We start from the raw sequence: 20,270 nt of genomic DNA, 5'->3' as shown, positions 1-20,270 counted from the left end.
CTAAATTGTCTTCAGACTAATCTTTGGCTCAATGGATATGCGGTATAAGCAAAATGATCAAATTAAGGTGAGGAACAACCATAGACAATTCAGCAGCAATCTATGCATCCCGAAAATAATAGATGCTAAATCGTTCCAGCGAGGTTTCTGATATTATTTACTTGTGCATCATTTCTATTTGGGAGTGGGTAATCATTTTTTATTTTTCTTAGAAACTAACTGGCCTAACAGACCCAAAATTATTCCAGATCAAGGCGATTGTAATTTAGATTGGTGTGTCGTTTTTTCAATACATTTGCATAATCGTTCCGCGGAGCACTGCACCCGTGTTCAAAGACGTGGTCGACATTAACAGGAATAATATGCAGTAAAAATATGTTTTCCAATAGAGTAGTTTCGTACGCCTTGAATTGAACCAACTAAACTGAAAAGGAAGTGAGTAACAAAAAAAAACCTTACTGCCTGAGCCGTCATAAATCTACTTTGTATTGGCCGGCCGCTTCGGCTTAGCAAAAAGAGCATGCAAACTCGATCTCACCAGCATGGAATGCAAGCCGCCATTGAACAGTATCTGTGTTACCAGTTGTCTACTTCACACATGGTATTACATCTTCAAATGGAACACGACCTTCATGTCAGATCAATTTCATTGGCAAAATCTAGCAGAGATTATTTTGTCTCACTAAATCGTTGATTAGTCAAACAGAGTTGTGATGTGGTGAACTGAGCCATTCGATCACGCGATTCAATTATCTCCAAGTATGTCATATTGACTCGATGTGAAACAGTCAACGACGCTAATGTGACATTCTGCTGCTGGCCTACTATGTGTCCACGGAAATTCAACCTTCACGCGCAGAAGAATGTGCTATGAAACGACAACACAAGAAACGATCCTCCGAATGCCTCGAGGGTTTTGTCCATTATGAGGTTATCAGGGTGGCAGTGTAATATGCGAAGTAGTCGATCGTTGGTATTAACTAAACTCTGTTTTGAAAGTGATTCATCTCTGTCTTCCAGCACTGCTCGTTGCGACTCACGATCACGGAATTTATTTCGCTCCGAACAAACGAATTATAATGACAATAATACTAGCGAGCAGCTATGGCTAGAATCGGGGCTAGTGAGGAAAATTTGCACATGGAGTGCACATTTAAATGCGACCATAAATAAAAGATCTTTCATCTCCGTCTCTCCATTCGCGTCGTAAAGAGACGGTATCAACCGCAAACGTCAGCCGTTTCGAGCAGAATGGCCGGAGTCAGCGCAATTGAGATAAAGAATTTAACGATAGCCATTTGCTACGACGTCAAATGTACGGCTTTGTTTTGATTTTTGTGCAGACCTAAAGTCTAATATTGTACGACTTTTTCCAGTCATATGTGCTATTATAATTGAACAAATCGCAAATTTCTTTTTTTTTTCAAACAAACAAAAAGGGTTGGCGGTTCAATGCATACGGCGCTGGTCTTATAAGCCAGTTGTCATATGTTCGAGTCCCGACCTGGTAGGATTAATAGTGTCAGTAGGATAGTAGAACGAGCCATACAACGATTTGTACGCTAAGAATCGGCTGCGAAGTCTGTTGAAACAGAAAGGCCAAATTCCACAAAAGGAATGTAATGCCAAGACTTTGCTTGTCCGAAGAACGACTAACGAATTGTTTTGACGGTAGACTAAAACTCTGTCATTGAAAGCTACTGTGCAGTCGATCGTGAAATCGGTTTCATCTCTAGACGTAGCACACAAAAATATCGTTTAGATTCCAATGAATAACTGTTGGATATCTGAAGATTTTAGTTACGAATTGAGTTTGGATATAGTTCAGTATCGGGTTATGTGTATTTTTCTTTGATTAGTGGTTCAATAGGGACATTTTTTGCGAACATTATGTTTTTCTATCGTATAAACAAATCCGGATGAATTAAATGAATGAGTGAGTTACAGTACTCTGTAGTAAGATGATTCACGTAGATGTGTGTTCAGGTTTTCTTACATAGCTGGTAAATTCGGTTATATTCCTAAACGAACGATTCACGCCAGGCAAACTTATTCGGTGACATTGAGACGTAAGGAAAATGAGGTTATCAGTGATGTGTAATCTTTCGTTCTGTGTGTTTATGTATGCTTGTTTACTTATTCATTTGGTTTCGGTCAGTCGTGCAACCGTGTATCCATTTAAAAAAAGCTGACGACCCGTTCGACGATTATGCTGCCTAGCTCAGGCATTTTGTGCTCTACCAAAATGACCAACAAAGGGGGCAGATTCAAATGTCTTCAACAATCACACGCTTATCAATCACCTACTGATAAGCGGCTAGCATTGCAAAATGAGACCGGCATCGGCAGGCTGATTGATGCACGCGACGAGAACCGACAAGAATTGCAGCAAACACAAAAAAAAACTAGTCATATTAGCCCTAACGATGAACTTCTCCAAACGTTGGACCTTCGTTTGATATAGACCGAAACACTACGTGCTATTGTTGGATCGAATGAAATTACATTCATAATTTGCTTCTAAGCTAGCTACAACCCCAAAAAATGGTACTCATTAACATTTGACTTGAATCTTCACGGCTAGCTAGTCTGTCCGGCGTGGCAAAGTAGCGATAGGCCAGCAGCACGCAGTAACAATAACCTTTCAAGCGTAACCTAATTTCACGGAACTCGTTGTAGATTAGGCAGCCAAAAACATGAACTCCGTGTTATGATATAAAAGCGATTTGAGAGGCACAGTTACGAAGTCAAATATGGGTTAAGAGATGAGAAAGAATCATAAGAAATACAAAAAGCATTAAACTTTAGGACCCCAAGGCATACTTCAGAGCTACACTCTAAAAATATTTAGCTAGACTTTAAATGATTCCCAACAATGCTTGCCTTTTTAAGTTAACATAAACTATGGAATGTTGTAAAAATGGTGGTGATAATTATTTGTGAACTCAGCAAACGAATTTGCTAAATACTTTTGTTCAACAAGTTGCTAAAAATCTCAGATAAAATGAGCAAAACGATCATGTTGAAACCGGATACCTCAACTAGCATGACATAATCAATCTAGTTAGCTCCATCTCAGAGGTTTCAATTTCAACTAAGCTGCGGGAATCGATCTTCCAAGACCTGTTGGTTGTGCAACGTAGCATTAGTGAGGTTCGTTTTTTGTTTCCTTCATCCTTCTGAAGTATACCCATTCGAGCTTTTTGCTAATACTTATCTACAGGCGAAAATGACGTCAACGATCCACTCGCCTTCCAATCCCGAAACGGGTTTCGAATTCCTGCTGTATACAATCAGCTTCTGGTTTCGGTTCGAGATTGGCTTCCCTCTAAAACCAGTTGAATGTCATCGGTGTGTCAGTGTTTATTTTCTTTCTCGCGGTTATTTTGCGTTTCCGCAAGTTTGCCAATTAACTTGATCTTGGAAGTTGTAACGATCGAAAACATGGTTTTATAGCTTTATTAATTCATCAAAATTGCACCTTCTATCAATCAAATTTTTGAAACTTGGAATAATTTAAACGAGCGGCTAGCCTTCCGTTATTTTTGGGAAAAACACTTAAATGTTCTAGGAAGAAACAATTTTAAAATGAAGGAATTAACTATTTTAATTCTGGGAAAAAGAATTAACTCATTCATTTGCATATAATCATTTAGTGACCTGTTTTTTTTTCAAGTTTACCAGTAATTTCAACCATAACGTTGTTTTACCGAATACTTGCTGATCTACAAATAGTCAATAAAATCATTCTAAAGGATTACATTACTGAAGTAAAGTGTCTCTAGTGAAAATTGAATCGAGACCCGTAGGACCGAGTGTCTTATAGCATTCGAATTAGTTTGTCGAAAACGCAAAATGTCTTGTGTGCGTGTATGTGACAATAATATGCTCTTACTTTTTTCCGAGATAGCTTAACCGATTTTAACAAATTTAGTCCCAAATGAAAGGCACTAGTTTCTCATATGATTTTTTTTAAATTTTCTATTAAACTGAATTATTGGGTGATGAGTAAACAAAACTTCAAATTCAATAGTTGGCTTTTATGGAAGAACATGTTAAGATGGGCTAATTTCTCAAAATTAGTGAATAAATTCCCCTAGTTAATGATGATGATGGTCCCACCGCATACTTCTACAAAGGTGTGAGCAGAACTAGTTATCTAAATGCTAATTAATTTTTTTGCCCATATTTTAACCAGTAAACAAAAGAAAATGATCTGATTAACCTAGCAGGTATAGATTCTTCTTCAAAAGAACGACTGACCACAAAATAACATTCAAGTATTTCGGATTTACTATCCAAGGTTAATCAAGAAAATTTCCAACCCGGGAAGATCCTTGATCACATCAGGAATCGAACCCGATATCTTTACCAGTATCAGACAGTAATTCACCTGGCCCTTCCCGCCGGACCAGTTCATCGCTACACACATCAGCTACGATGGAGTAGTGAGACTACGGATGAGCAGAGCCAAGCCCAATTCCATCAACAACTGTCAGTCCCAATGATTTTCCCGAATCTATTTCTTAACTTATTAATCAAACCTTGCGATTTGAAATAATCACTACCTGCTTCGCGCGAGGCTCAAACGTTTGTAGACTGCTCATTATTTTTAACTCTCAAACAAACTAAATCTCCATCATCATCATACCGAACACAGTAACTTAATACGACTCACAATAATATATATAAACAAAAAGAAAATACAATTTTCGTAATACGTAAAAAAAAAATTAAAAATCTAAAAAATTCGAACTAACTAACTAAATATTTGCTTACAAAGCGGACTTTATGTGTGAAATACATAACTTTTTGAGCTCCACCAATGTCGATTCGCTCTCTGTATTAGTTAGTAAGTTAGTATATAAGTTCCTTTTCCCCATTACACAATACAAGTAGGTTTAGAATTTTCCCTACACAAAAATCTGAGAATTGCGGAAGCAAATGATGTCCTCATGGTAACAACCAAATCATATATATATATATATATATATATATATATATATATATATATATATATATATATATATATATATATATATATATATATATATATATATATATATATATATATATATATATATATATATATATATATATATATATATATATATATATATATATATATATATATATATATATATATATATATATATATATATATATATATATATATATATATATATATATATATATATATATATATATATATATATATATATATATGTATATATATATATATATATATATATATATATATATATATATAAATGCAGAGATCATTCTTTGTAATCGCATCACGTAAGAACGGATGGACGGATTGAGATGCTTTTTTTTTGTTTGATCAGTTTTTACCCCCACCGGGTTCGTACATCAAAAAAATTAGGGAAACTTACCGGAAAAGTGGGAAAAACCAATAAAATTATTTTGTATGGACAATGGAATTTTCCACTGAAAAAGTCGCCAATGATTGCTAGATGATCGATAGGTGTTTGGCGCATAACGAGTTGCATAAGTGTTTGGCCGTCGAAGAAAGGAATACTAGATCGCTGAAAGAATCTTTTGGCGCGCAACGTGAATTGTGTGAATTCATGTGGTTCGTCATTTCGAGCCACGTGCTTAATTGGGTATCAACATTATTGATTGCCAAATGATTCAATGATGGAACGCATATGAGTGTTCTAGCTATACCGTAAACATGATCAAAAGTTCTGATACGGTTTACCAGAAGATGCATTGTGTGCAATGTAATCAGTTAGTTGTTTATTGTTGGCCATCGTAGGCGTGAGTTGAACAAATCACCTTATAAATAGAACGATTTTTGTACGAATCAATGATAAGATGCTGCTGTTTAAATAATGAGATCAATCATAGAGGTTTGCTTTGAATTCAGCATGCTGAAGTTCGTTCGCGTCGGGTAAATTCTGGTGGATTGAAAACCATTAGTTGTGAGATTTTATGCATTGACTCGAACGATAAGCTGCATACTGGTACAATCACTCCTCATCTTCACTCCTCTATAACAGAAGAACTGCACATTATTTTCATATAAAACTTTCTGATATAGATTCTCAGTGCCGAACTCCACCATTCACTAATTGTAGGTGGGGTACTAAACAAAATTATGTGGTGTTGACTAATGAGATGACTATTGATAAAACTATTAAACAAATGCAGTGTTCATGTAAAAGTTAATGGATACAATATTTAAAAGAATGGTAACTTGAACTTTCGAATGTCCAAGAATTACTCATTTTATCATTCGATTTTTTAACAATATCAAACTAACCATAGTACTCAAGGAGGAGTAAGGATTTGAAGATAAAGAGAGGAAAATTCGACGTAACAAGGTTCATTTAAGTAATAAGAAGATTTCTCGCATCTAAACTTTTACCGTCTACCAGAGGAGTCGAACTTAGCGATGCGAAACATCCGAGTCTCTGATATGTTAAAAATTTACTAAATAGTTACTGACTGACCAGAAGTCATACATTAAAAGTAAAAATAAAGTTTTATCGCTAAATTGTTAATGGAAATTTTTTCCTGTGATTGTCACGCTACGAACATTCATCAAACACGATTAAATAATATCACCAGACTAGCGAGAAGTGACGAAAAACAAGTCGCGAGGTTCAGCTTTTGTAAATTTGTTCTAATCAATTTAAAGTAGTCATCTCAGTTATTTTTGCTTCACTTTTTATTCCATATGTCGAAACCATAGTCTGAGAGAGATCAACAATCGCTATTCGATGCACTGACTCAAAAAATGATTCGCGGTGCATTCGCTTTATTTTTGCGTAACAACAGCTTTTAACATATTGACAATTTTTTTTATGAATTCATCGCAGCCAAGTAATCAGTAAAATAATGGAAAGATACATTAACAGCATAACGTTTGACAATTCTACTGTCCGAAAACATAAATTAAAAAAAAACGGGCGAGACGAAGTTCGATGGGTCAGCTAGTATATATATATATATATATATATATATATATATATATATATATGTATATATATATATATATATATATATATATATATATATATATATATATATATATATATATATATATATATATATATATATATATATATATATATATATATATATATATATATATATATATATATATATATATATATATATATATATATATATATATAAGGGCTGAAAAGTCACCACTTGTGGCTGAAAAAAAAGGTGCATTCGTTTCGAGTTCTAGTGTCGCTATAACAACAGTAATGCACAATTTTCGACGATTTGTTCTGCGGTATTACGTCTCAGAGCCGAAGCAAAGATATCGTATGACAATTCGTTGATTCGAAATCAAGTTATAATGGTAGAATAGCTCTACGATCAGAGATCTCCTCTGTGTGACGAAGAGCAAGTATAATTTCTCTCCTCGCACTGACAACATCAACGAGAGCTCTTCTATTTCACACATGTACACCACTGTTCTATAAAGTGTGCACGCATCATGAGAGCGCATGTTTATTTTCTTTCAACTCTAGCACTGGATCACACCAAATTGCTAGAGCAGAGCTCTAAAATTCTCTGAGGTGGATGCAGATACTTTTGCCGAAGTGTGCACGTCGGTGAGCACTCTGGTGTACGGTTCGTATAAGAGGAGCGTAAAGGAACGCATATACAGTAAAAGCGCAATTTATCGTTGAAATTTAGTTTTTCCTTCCTGCGAAAAAAAAAATTTATAGCAAGAGCAGCGCTACCTTCTGAAAATTTAAAAACTAAAATCACAGAAGTGTTCACTCATTAGCACGCACCAGTGGTCATTTGGGTGTACTTAGGCGAGAGCGCGTGAGAGCGATTCATGCGAAGAGATGTGTTTCACTCGCACCAGCTTCTTTAATCACAAGCACACACTCAAATTCTGTCTATTCGACACAGAGAAGAAGTGCGCTTTCCTGTTTGTGTGATGTTCGTCGGCGGGGCCTGCCCAGTGTTGAAATGAATCTTACTCGATATTGTATTCCAACAAATAAATAAATGTGGGACACTAAAAATAAAATGCTTCCAAATAGAAGAAAAATTGAAAACTGTACAACTAAAGTTCGAAGAATAATATTTTTTCCTTACTAAGGGTACGAATATATGCATGTAGTAATTTTTTTGTCTGTATTTTGTAGGGTTTTGATGTCATTTAATGTTTTCTCTACTCTACTCTTCTCTACTCTTTTTTTGTGCTTTATTGACTTGTTCAATGATGTAAACCACGAGTATCTGTATCTAGCTTAAGTTTTAGAAGGTGTGCACAAAAAATGAACACGGCGTCTAAGCCAAAGATAATGTGAAATACACATCACTCGAATCAATTTTTTTTTGAAAATCACCATCCATGTTGAACGGAATTGAAATGCGTTGAATTTTCAATAAATGCGACTGTAATTTTAAATCAACACTTGAATTTACTAGATAAATAACGATGAACTAAGAAGTAATTCCATATCAATTTCGCGCTCGTGTAAGATATAAATTTACAAAATATTTTTATCTGTGTTGAATTATATATTTCAGACCGGGGTACTAAATTTTTAATTCTATGCCGTTTGATTGAATGAAACTGATTTTTTTTTGTATTTTATATAGTCACCGCAACTTCGTTAAATCAATAAAATAACAAAACTTGAAGAAACTGTTTCTGCTTGCTATGATTTTCGTTATTTTTTTAATGGTTATTGTGATTAAATTATTATATTGTTCGATTTCAGTGTCTTTTGTACGCTATGCGCAAAACTGTACTCTGGTTAAAATAAACGTGCACTCGAAGCTACATAATATGACTATTACTTGACCTTCAATCAACGAATTCTGATAAAATTGGACACAATATCTTTGCTTCGCCTCTATGAAGCCATACTGCAGAAAAATAGCTTGGAAGTTGTGCATCGCTACTTTCATAGCGACTCAAAGAAAATGGACCTATTTTCATCTTACTCTGAAAGGCGAATCTATTGAACAGAGAGGGCAGATCTTACTCTAACTAATGGCTTTCATATATAAGATAACTATTCCGTTGCATTGTTAATTCATTGCGTGAAAGAATTGGATGAGTGGTTGTCCTTTCGTAAAGTAGGTAAATCATCAAAATTTTTACTTTCATATATCCTTTCTCCTTTTCTGTGAACAATAGAGATGCGGGATGAGTTGGAATGGTGTTCATTCCTAATATCAAATTAATTTTATCAATCATTGTCCCAACGCAACAAATGACATATTGAATGAGTATTTCATTTTTCAGCCAATATGCCAACATCTAGTTTAAGAAAATTAAAAAAAAAATATTCGTTTCAAATTTTTATTTATTTCATCCGTTTTTAGAACCGATCATCAGATATATATGCTCAATAAAACGTATAATCTGTACCTCGTTTAGACGATCAGCTTTCGAACCTACGCCCTGGCATTCTCCAACCAGCACTTCGATACGCGCAGAGATACACAAAAGCGTGTTGGTTATACAACGGAATGATAGATCGAGCCTCGTTCGTTTTCTATACCAGCACACTTTATGCCGTATTGAAATGTCGGCCTACCGAGTTTCCCGGTCTAAAACTAACCCAATCAATCTTGCTCCGGTCAATCCATTACGAATTGCACAACGGCACCCGAGGGCACCCGGTAGCTAAATTTGAAACTGTGCAGTGGTGATCGCGCGCCAATCGATGCGCGAATAATCCGATCTAGTGGGAGAATGTCGCCTCGATCCGGTTGGGACTGTGGAACGAACCAATAGTAATTGAATTTATGTGGATTGAAGTTGCGAAGAAAATGATTGATTTCTGATAGGTGGCAGAATTCAAAGTAACCAATCAACTATTGAGCGGTAGAAACATAGCAAGTTTTTTTTTACCTCCAACAGGTTGCTGGTGTTGTTTGCACGATCGACATGCGATCAATTGTTTCGATCCAATAACGGCGAATGGCGGAATCATATAACTGTTATCGCCACCAGCTCAAGACGTATTCACATTCTTTTCATGTTTAGATGTTGAATTACAAGAAATATCATTGGAAATAGTTGCATATCAATTTATTATATAGAGGATTTGGTACGAAAAACGATTTAATTCCTGGAGATATTTAGTCAATTGCTTCGTTTAGTCATCCACTACTATCTCATAATTCCTGTCCGGTATTGATTCGATTAGTCATGAGAACACAATTCCGCTTTCAATTATTTCATCGTATGATGGCAACGCAATTTTTCGATTCGATTGATTTTCTCGTGGGTCTAATACTTGTGATAAATTATTTAATTACCTTAAATAGTAACCGTATCCATAAAAATTGAGTTACCATTTTGGTTGAAGTTGTAGATGTCTAAGTTAGTTTCATTGAGCAGGGGAACCTAAGTTCGAAAGTTTTGTTTCCGATACACAAAAGCTTAATAATCAAGAAAATCTATTACGCAATTTGCCTCTGGGAAGAAATCCTTTATGAAACATGTACCTCAAAATACGCATTTATTACTAATCAATCAACCTCTAAAAAATCAACCTTACTTTTCCTTATCATTATTTCCACAAACGAACTAAGCGAAGCTATTTTGATCCGTACTGTTCATTGCAGCGTGACGACCGCCAACCGCAGGCAATTTCAGCCCTGGAGATTGTGTCTCATTTCACGCCTGAACATTTCCCGCTCTGTTTTTACGCCGCATTCCGGAGAGGTACCTTTTCTTTATATTTTTGCTTGACGTCTAGCCGGAAGCGTAAATGACGGAGGAAAAAAAATTGAAGGGAAAAAAACAAAGTTTTGTTCGTTCATCCTTCTTACCTAAGATTGAGCCACATCCACACAATGGGCGGCTAGAACTCTGAAGCTGATGCCCACGAATCCCAAGTACATATTTCACTTCCTCTTCGGGACTTCGGTTAATAGTTGGTGTGGTGCCGTCATACGTCAAAACCGAAGGGGACAGAACCGGAACCAGCATCCTGTTCTGAATGATACCTAAAGCCACAGTCTCTGAGAAGTCACTCAATTTAAATTATACAGCACAGTCTCCGTGTTTTGGCGGGTAATCTGTAGATGTCTAATTAGTTTCCCATCGGTGCTAGACTTTAATCTCTCGCCAGCCATGAAAACGCGTGAGTCGGCATTTTCCCATCACTCCAATGGCTGATGATGAATCAGGTCTTCGGTGAAGTATCCACTACATAGCTTCTTCAGTTTGACGCCGAAAGATAACAGCGCAATCCATCCATTCCCCGTTCAGGTGGTAACGGTTGATTATTTCGGTGTGAGTCAGAACGGTTTTTTGTTTAACGTAAATTGCGCGTCGGACCAAGCCTCGGTCAATTCATTGATAAAATAAATGACCACTCATTCGTAAAGAGATTTTGTTATTCCGAAGGTATGGAGTACTCGCTTCAGGTTTGAAGCAATATCTTTTTTTTTCTGGGAAGTTGAGAGCAAATTTGTAAATCGTATCATAACATAAATAATCATGATCATAAAGTGGGTAATTGGGGAGATTTATAATCATGGAAGTAATAAAACGACTGATGACGGTGCGGGTGATCGAATACAAAATACTTGAAATACGATGCATATCTACCGAAACAAAACGAACCGAACGGAACAAAGCTGAAAACAATCCGTTTTTATAGCTATGGAAGCCGGAAGGAACGATCAGTAGGTTCGTCCGCGGCAGTCCGTGCAGGCACCTGCCGACTGCTTCCGGTCGTCGGGTGGTTGTGTGTTTTGTGTTCGAAATGTGACAAGTGTACAAAGCAGAAGTGAAATGCATTTGAAAACATAAACAGGCGGAAGGCAGTTGGTCTGCATATGGCCAGTTGTTGCATTTGCCTCGGTTTTCAAACGGCTCGGGAGGATAGAAAGCTTAGCGTAAACGGGTTGGGAATTTATATAATATCATAGGTTCATTCGATGTGTGTTGGTGCATATTAATTAGATCATTAGAAGCATTTTTATATCACAGCTCGGCACATAGAATCATTCGGCCCGAGAGACGAATTACACGGTTTAAAAACCCATAATTGATTTTCCTTTTCCAAGACTGGTTGAACACAAACAGTAAATAGTTGAAAATACTTCAAACACATAAAATAGCTCGACCTGCCGCCGTACTGCTAAAATAAATTCAATACCTTTCTAATGTTCTTTGAAACTGGTTTTATTCTACCAAAAATATTCGAACTGCCTGATCGAATTCTAATATTTTGCAGTGTTTTTTCACGAAGTGTCGTATGGATGTGAGTAGGGATTTCATTCGTGTTATGTATAGACTCATGTCCAATCACTACACGTTAGATGCACATCTCCTTCGAATTAGACTCTCCGAGACTAATCATTGGGCTTGTGGTGAAGGTTATCGCGAAATTGATGATGTCGTGTGGACATGCGTGGAATATCGTGATGTCAGATCTCAACTAATAAATTCCTTGCGTACCCAAGGTAGACTATCCAATGACCCAGTTCGCGATATTCTTGCTTGTCGTGACCTTCCTTACATGAAACTTCTTTATCATTTCATCAGGTCCATTGGAGACCTAATAAGAACTTTATTTTATGTTAGACTCATTTCTCTTCCATGAGTTCAACCAACAGCCAACTATATAATATTGAATAAAAATGATGAACTGATACAAACAAACCTGAAATAGTTATAAGATCATGTACAAAATGAATGTATTTTATTTAATGTAATTTATAATAGGAAATCGCTTGATAAAAACAGTGTTTAGATCAACTAATAAATATCAAAATATTAATATGATATTCGAAATATATTAGTTTGAAAAAACTTGAATCTTGAACGATTTTCTTCATATAATTAAGATAATCAATGAAAACATTTTTTAGAGCTCATGTTATACTCGTAATGATTTCGGAATTCTTGTAATAGAACACCCAATTTGGACTATTCAATAAAATCTGTTAATAATCTTCAAACATATTAATAAACTTTCGATTTTATACATTTAATTTGTTTGCTATCGAAATATCAGTACTAAGCTTTTAATCAGATTAGTGGTTAACGTTAACGGGAGGTGCTTATACTTACATCAGACATTTTATTTCGAGAGTTTACCAAAGAACTCAATCATAAAAGTAAAGTTAAGGTACTACATTCCGATGTGATACTTCTTTTTCAATAGACGACTTGCGAGTTTACAGGATTATTGAATGGCTAGTAACCATGTGCTCATGATCATCTTTGTTGGAATAGATAAAAATATAATATAATGCTTGGGTCGAAGAATCACTTTCTTGTATTTAATATATATTTATTTATATCAATGTGATAGATAAAATAATTTTTGTTATTACTTGTTGAGCTTCTTTTTGACTCCTCTTTGTGTGTCGAAAAATGACATTGACTAGTAGCAGAATGAGTGAGAGCGAATTAATTTGTACGATGTTTTCCATTTTAAATTTGTTATAATAATTGAAAATATTTCAAATACATAAAAAAGCTCGACCTGCCACCGTACTGTTAAACTAAATTCAATACCTTTCTAATGTTCTTTGAAACTGGTTTTGTTCTACCTAAAATATTCGAACCGCCTGATCGAATTATAATATTTTTCAGTTTTTTTACGATGTGTCGTAGTTTTTTGCCTTTCTCATATAAAAAGTCTATGCAATCACTGTGAAAAGCGAGTTTTTCACCGAGAACCGGAGTGTTGAGCTCCATATACCATGTGTGTATGTAACAAAAATATGCACTTGATTTCCTTAGGGATCGCAAGACCAATTTTTACAAGCTTAGATTCAAATGGAAGTTCTCACAATCATCCGAATGTCGTCCGGATACGACTTCCGGTTCCAGAATTACAAACTGATGGGTATAATAGTTTGAATTTAAAGACCATGTTTATTTTGATGAAAATGAAATTTGTGGTCAAATGTTCCAATTCATTCAATTGACTATTGTGGTCAAACTCCACTGGATTCATCGTCAATTGAATAACCAATGCCAATGAATCTACCTGTTTCACTGTCTCAGCCTCCTGAATAATAAACAAAAGATGGCAGTTCCCATTTGAGTGTGCAATTATCGCCAGCAAGTGTGAATAGATAGTTTTCGAACTTCTGGTACGCATTGAGGCGAGTTCCGGAATATTCAAAATAAAGATTGGAAGAGAAAGTAATAAATTTAAGTACATTCTGTGATTGACACTTCAGCTATCAAGACTTGTTTACTGTTCATTTATCGTCTTGAGCCAACTGAATATTCACTGAGAGCTGATTTGATAGGCGCTCTTTCAGTTAATTGAAAGAACTGCTCATTATATCAAGGGAGAGACTGACGACAGTTTAACTGAGTTTCAATTGACATTGTAACGGATGAAGAACTCAAATAAAAGCTTTCACGATCTTACTGTTGCTATTGACTTTTGTTTGGATCCGGTTTCAGAACCTCAGTTCTAATTGAGATCTCGGTTAGTCATTCAACAGGCAAATTACCTATGAAAAGAACGAACGAACGGCTCTCGAGAACTAATTCTAGTTTTTTTTTAAATGAACTGTTTTACCCATCTCTACTATATAAATTAAAACTAGATGGTTGGCAGGACTGACGGTTTGGATAGGTTTAGTAAGAAATATGACATGGCATGGAAACCTTTATATTTGTAAGATTTAAAACTGTAATGTTTGAATCCATTTGATGAAAACATAGCATTGAGATGGGGCTGATCAATCGAACGTCAAACTTCTCTAAATAAAACATTGTTTTAAAGTTGATACTCAAAATATAAGGTTTTCGGTCACTTTCTCTTCCTATCGGTGAATTGAAGTCTAATTTTCAAATGATTTCCATCAAATTTGACAGAAGGCAAATTTTCATTCCTTTTACGTATTTTCGATAAAATTTGGTGGCAATCGGCGAGAAAATTGTATTTTCATCAATAATGAATTCTGTATCAGAGAGATATTCCTTGCCATTAGTTCAAGTATTTTTTGTAAAAAGTTGGTTCAATCCTCCTAGTAGTAGGATGATCCCATTCACATAATCGTTTATCGATTTCTCCGGTATGACTAAAAAGACACACATTTGTTTAGTAACCAACTAACAAGTTCGACAAATTTTCCAATCAGTTTTGAAGATTTCGTTTGATTTATAACAGCACTAATCAACTTATAATTCCGGATCCGAAAATGGGATCCATATAAAATATAAAGTAGTCAGCCATTTCCGAAAAGTCAATGTCAGCTTAATTCCGAATCTATTTGAATCGCTACTTTCAAAGTTTTTCGAATCGAAAATCGAACAAGCAAAAAGCAGAAGTGAGTTTATTAGGTTGTCAGCTAACGAATCCAATAAACTGGAAGAATTTCCTGGGTTAATCTTAAACACATATCTCCTTGCAATCCGGGAACCGAAAGTCGGTTTCGGATGAAATTTAAATGAGTTGGCTGAAATTGATATTTTTCCATAAGACCACAAGACCTATTCTCTGAGTCTAAATTTGATCTATGCAGTTTATAAAAAGCATATCTTGACAGAACAATAAGCTTGTAATATAAAGCATAACGTAGTTTATATAGATAAAAAACACTTATGATTTTTAATGGGAAAATTATGTTTCATATCATATATTACTAATGCTTTCTAGAGTTCTTATTTTAGAACTACAAAAAATAGCTGGTGATAACTGAAATCGAAACCCTCATGACGATCGCAGACTTATGGTCATTATTCATTCAAATTCTTTATACAGAATTTGAAGGTCAGACAGTTAACTATAAGCGTCGTGCACAAATTATGTCCTGTTCAAAAGCCCCTGATTTTGATGCTTTCAATTAACCAATCAGTATCATCGACCTATTTTTTACATATTTTCTTAGCTTGTTTAACATGTTGAATTGGTGAGGTTTTCGAAAAGGTTCTAGAGGAAGTTTTTTGAACTTTTTTTCATACAATTTGTCAATTGGGGAATTGAAGCATTCTGGAAGTAGAACGTATGTCTGTTCATTGAGCAAAATCAATTTTTGGTGATACTACCTGATACTACTTGACGTCACAAGAAGAGCAAGAGCGAAAAGTAATTGTTTTCAGTCGTAAATCCGGATTTGTCAGTAAGAAGACATGCAAAAAAAATAGTTTTCCTGCAATCACTTTTCATAATGTTCTTAGATCTTTCGATATACGTTTGACAACAGCCAGGAAGGCTGGGAACGGAATAAAAACGGAACTCAAAAAACACCAGAAGAGCGCAAGTGTAAAGCAAATATTGCAGAAGATAACAGATATTTTCGTACGAATTGGCAAGGTATGAATTCGTTCAAGGTGAAAACTATATCGAACCGAATGATAAACAGAATATGACGGCAAAAACTTGAGCTCGAAAGTTATCTTTTTATACTGCATGCCACGGAACTACATAGTAGAGCATTTCAGAATGAAGAAAAAGGTCAAGTTTCCCAAAAAATATTTTATCTGGCAGGCAATATGAAGCTGTGGTCGAGCAAGCCAAAACTTCATCACAATCGGAACGGTAAACAAGGAAACATACCGTGAAGAATATCTAAAGAAGCGATTGTTACCATTGCGACGCAGCCATCACGTTCCCTCGCTATTCTGTCCTGATTTGGCATCTTGTCACTACGTCAAAGTTGTTTTGGAATTTGGAAGCTGCAGAGAAGTCTTCACAGACCCCAATGCCTAACTCAGAAGTTTGTAGTTCCTTCATGCAACCCTGAATAAACAAAAAATGCAGATTGAATTAACAGCAACTTTGTTTTATTTCAAATTAATTCTCTTCAGATTTCGTTGCGAACAAACCTCAAGACAACTGTTGATACAATTGCCCTACCTATTTGAATTCCAAGTTTTCCATTCTTCCCCACCATTGATGCTTCACATAACTTGTATCATAAATATATTTGTGTAGAAATAATTGTTTAGATGATAAACTTTAGCAGTTTTCGATAGCCATATTATATAAATTTGTGAGAAACGAATTGTGTAATAAATGAATCTCACAGTAAAAATCACTTACATGAATTGTAAATCCCGGCTGACATCGAGACAGAAATTCAAAACATAAAGTCCCCAAAACCTTACCTGAAGAACACCAGCGAAAAGTACATCAGCTCTGCTTGGCCTGGGCAACCCGAAGCGAGCATAGCGTGACATGACTTCGAGCAATGGAAGATATAGCCATATCCAATTACAGTCGTATAGCGTGCAACAAAACAACACAAACAATTTTCCACTCGACAGCGCCAAACGCCGGCATTGCCGTACGAAAAGTGTGATTATTTAAACTCGCCACCGCCGGTCAACGTCACGTCATCGAACGAATGTAGGCACAAACATACAGACACACATACATACACATAAGGTATGCTTGGGTAGGCTTTAGCAACAACGTGCTGAGTTTTGCACAAAATACACTAAGGCAAATCAACAGAATGTACTTATTTATGTTTGCAACCCGATGAAAGCCACTGACTACAATTTTCGATTTACAGCTTTTCCGACCGGTCGTTTGGTTCAATGACACACCTTACCGAGGTGGCTGAAACATCCGATACGTACAGTGACGTCATCGATGCAATGCAGAGAGGCCCGATGGCGTGTGAAAGCTCAATAAACCATCCATGCGACTGATTAACACCGAACAGCAAACACCCGAACCATAGGATTGCTGGAAATGTTATCACTCAAGGAAAACTACCTGCTACGGTAAAATGAACAGCTAATTTACGAAATGAAAGTCAAGGTTGAATGACTACTCACCGGAATGAACGGCGCTTTCTTCCTCTTTGTCCTCCTTACAGCGCAGAAATAGATCCCGCACCATTTCGTCCGCCTTATCACCAGATTGGATGAATTTCTCCAGTCGTGTCAAATCCAGCTCCTTGACGACGATCTTCAGCGGATTAAGATTGTCGACACTCTGATCGACACATTTGGAGGTTAAACTCTTCAGCAAAGAATTACTTCGGGACAACTTAGTGGAGTGTGTCCGTCTGATGAAACTAAGAGATTTTTTCGGACTAAGTGCTGCATATGGCGACGTGGTTGGATCTGGTGACTGGGCAGAGCTCACCGCTCCTCCACCAGCGTCCGAGGAATAGTTTAGTGAAATCTTCGGTGTTGACTTCAACAGAAAGGAACTTTTTGGCGGGAATGTGTTCGCTGGTGTTAAGTTTTGTGGTAAAGTTTTCGACTTTTCTTTTGCCGGTGAGGGCACCAGCGAGGGTTTCTCCGGTAGGTTGAGTATGTTGTTCCGACTACGGGACTTCAGCAACCGAATCGGAGTGGAAGTGTTACTTTGCTTCTGATGGCACGTGGTCTCATCATCATCAATGTTGACGCTTGCGTTCAATACGATACCGTATCGTTTCAGTTTATTTTCTCGCTCATTGCCACCCAGAAGGTTATTGGATGAATTTAACGAGTCGTCTAGACTCCAATCAAAACTGCAGGCACTGAGATCCGGATTGTAGATTCGTTCCAGGGAACGTTTGGCGAAATCATCCGGTTTAGATCCTGGCGTCGAAGTACCGGCCGCATGGGTATCCTCCACCGTTAGATTGTGGCACGAATTGTCGGAGGTAAGAGGTACATAAAATGTGGAACGTCGTCGGGATGACTCGGTCGATGCGAATGACGTTTCAGCGGCTTGCAGCATGATGGCCCTTTGAGTATTTACACGGTTAGGCACACTTGGTTCGTGTGGTCGTTTTCACCACTGAACTGTCGACACAATCACACACAGATTGAATATCAGAACTGATTTCATCGATTGATGCTATTCACTTTCTTATCTAACTTCCATGTTTGTGGCACTCGTTGAATGTGCTTTAAATGTAGAGCTGCGTGTACAATAGAATAACAAAGAATTGATTTCAAACACTCATTTTCTAGTACACGTTTTAATCAATTCGAAGTAATCAGAATACGAGCGAGCATTGTTAAGAGATAAGTACTAAATATTTTCTGGGCAGTGATTTCAGTTTTATACCTATGTCCTGTCTTACAGGTAAAATCTTTCCATAAAAACGAGGGGAAAGAAATTGCTATAAAACAATAAACGAGGCGCTTTTTTCCCAATTGAAACTATCAATTCGTTTGAAAAAACAGTTGTCAACGTTGAATGGGGAAAAGCACCCATCCAAACGTCGAGCGCACATTCTCGCAACGAATTCTTCTTCTGAGAAAAGTCAGCTCCCTATTGCCCAGGTGCAGGTTCGTCACGCATATTATCTAATTACCTGAGACCACCGCACATTGGCGGACTTGGTGCTTGAAGCGTGTCAAAACGATCCCTTTTCTCGTCGATGACGAGGATTCAATTAGAAATGATATCATTCTAACAGACTGCTTGTAGGACATAAATCTCTCGGAGGTCACGGTTGAGAACCAAGCTAGAAATTGTGACCAACGGCCAACGTAGTTACGTCATACCGGTTGGAATGTAACGAATGGCATATAAATTCATAAATCTAACCCATAAGATGGGGAAGAGATGAATCATTAGGTACATCGTGTCGGCTTTCTTGTACGACAAGGGTAAAATTATTTACAGCGTTCAAAATATGGTTTTACAGCCGCAGATTGAAACGTGTAAGATAACTACGATATCTAAGGATTCATGAGAATTAAATTGACTATTTAAATGTAATAGTTGCATTTGAAAAAACGAGCAAACTATGAATCACAACCGCTATTAACGTTACTTTCAACATTGAACGCATTGAAATTAGATCTGCCAATTCACCGAAATGATGATTGGCGGCAAACCCATTTGAAACAAATAACGTTTGAAATTGACAACGTCAATCTGTTTTCTTTCCCTTGTGCATAAGGCAGAAAGTTCGTTAAAATTTACAGCAGACTCGCGCAGCACCAACTGCAATCACTCAATCTAAATTAGACTCATTCTCGGACTCCTAGCTCCGACCCACCTCAACTGCCGGTGGCTGGCCAACGAGCGAAAGAAAAGTATAAACGCAGCGCTCAGCAAAACAAAATGAGTCTGGATACACCCATACACAGCTGGCATGCGCCCTCCTAAGCGCAAACAAGCAAGATCGCAATCGTTCGATAGCATTCAACCGAAGTGATCCTTCAAAAAATCGCGCAACCTCACCATCGAGCAGGAATTTGTTTAACAATGGTAACGAAATAGTCCCCCTACTTGGCACGCATTGATTGAAAAGAACCTAGTTCTTGCCAGACACTATCATTACTCAAAGGGGCCATACCAAGGCCCGTCAGCGATGTCGCAGCACTCGTTGCCTGCTTCGATGAGAAATGTATCTAA

At 36.7% G+C, this 20,270-nt stretch overlaps 1 protein-coding gene across 11 annotated transcripts in view; it reads right to left on the bottom strand.

The window, feature by feature from the left end:
• The window catches only part of LOC131436857 (ras GTPase-activating protein raskol), a 352,339-nt gene that overhangs the window by 30,926 nt on the left and 301,143 nt on the right, over nucleotides 1–20,270 (bottom strand). For 3 of the 11 annotated variants that reach the window (XM_058605800.1, XM_058605801.1, XM_058605802.1), the window contains exon 2: nucleotides 17,738–18,819. The exons of the other annotated variants lie outside the window; for them this stretch is intronic. In XM_058605800.1, the coding sequence (XP_058461783.1) occupies nucleotides 17,738–18,635 (898 nt within the window). In that variant the 5' untranslated portion in view covers nucleotides 18,636–18,819. The remainder of the gene's footprint in view (nucleotides 1–17,737; nucleotides 18,820–20,270) is intronic. 11 annotated transcript variants of the gene reach the window in all.

The sequence above is a fragment of the Malaya genurostris genome, chromosome 3 (assembly GCF_030247185.1).
Source record: "Malaya genurostris strain Urasoe2022 chromosome 3, Malgen_1.1, whole genome shotgun sequence".
Classification (NCBI taxonomy): Eukaryota; Metazoa; Arthropoda; class Insecta; order Diptera; family Culicidae; genus Malaya; species Malaya genurostris.
This window is presented reverse-complemented; position numbering and strand designations above follow the sequence as displayed.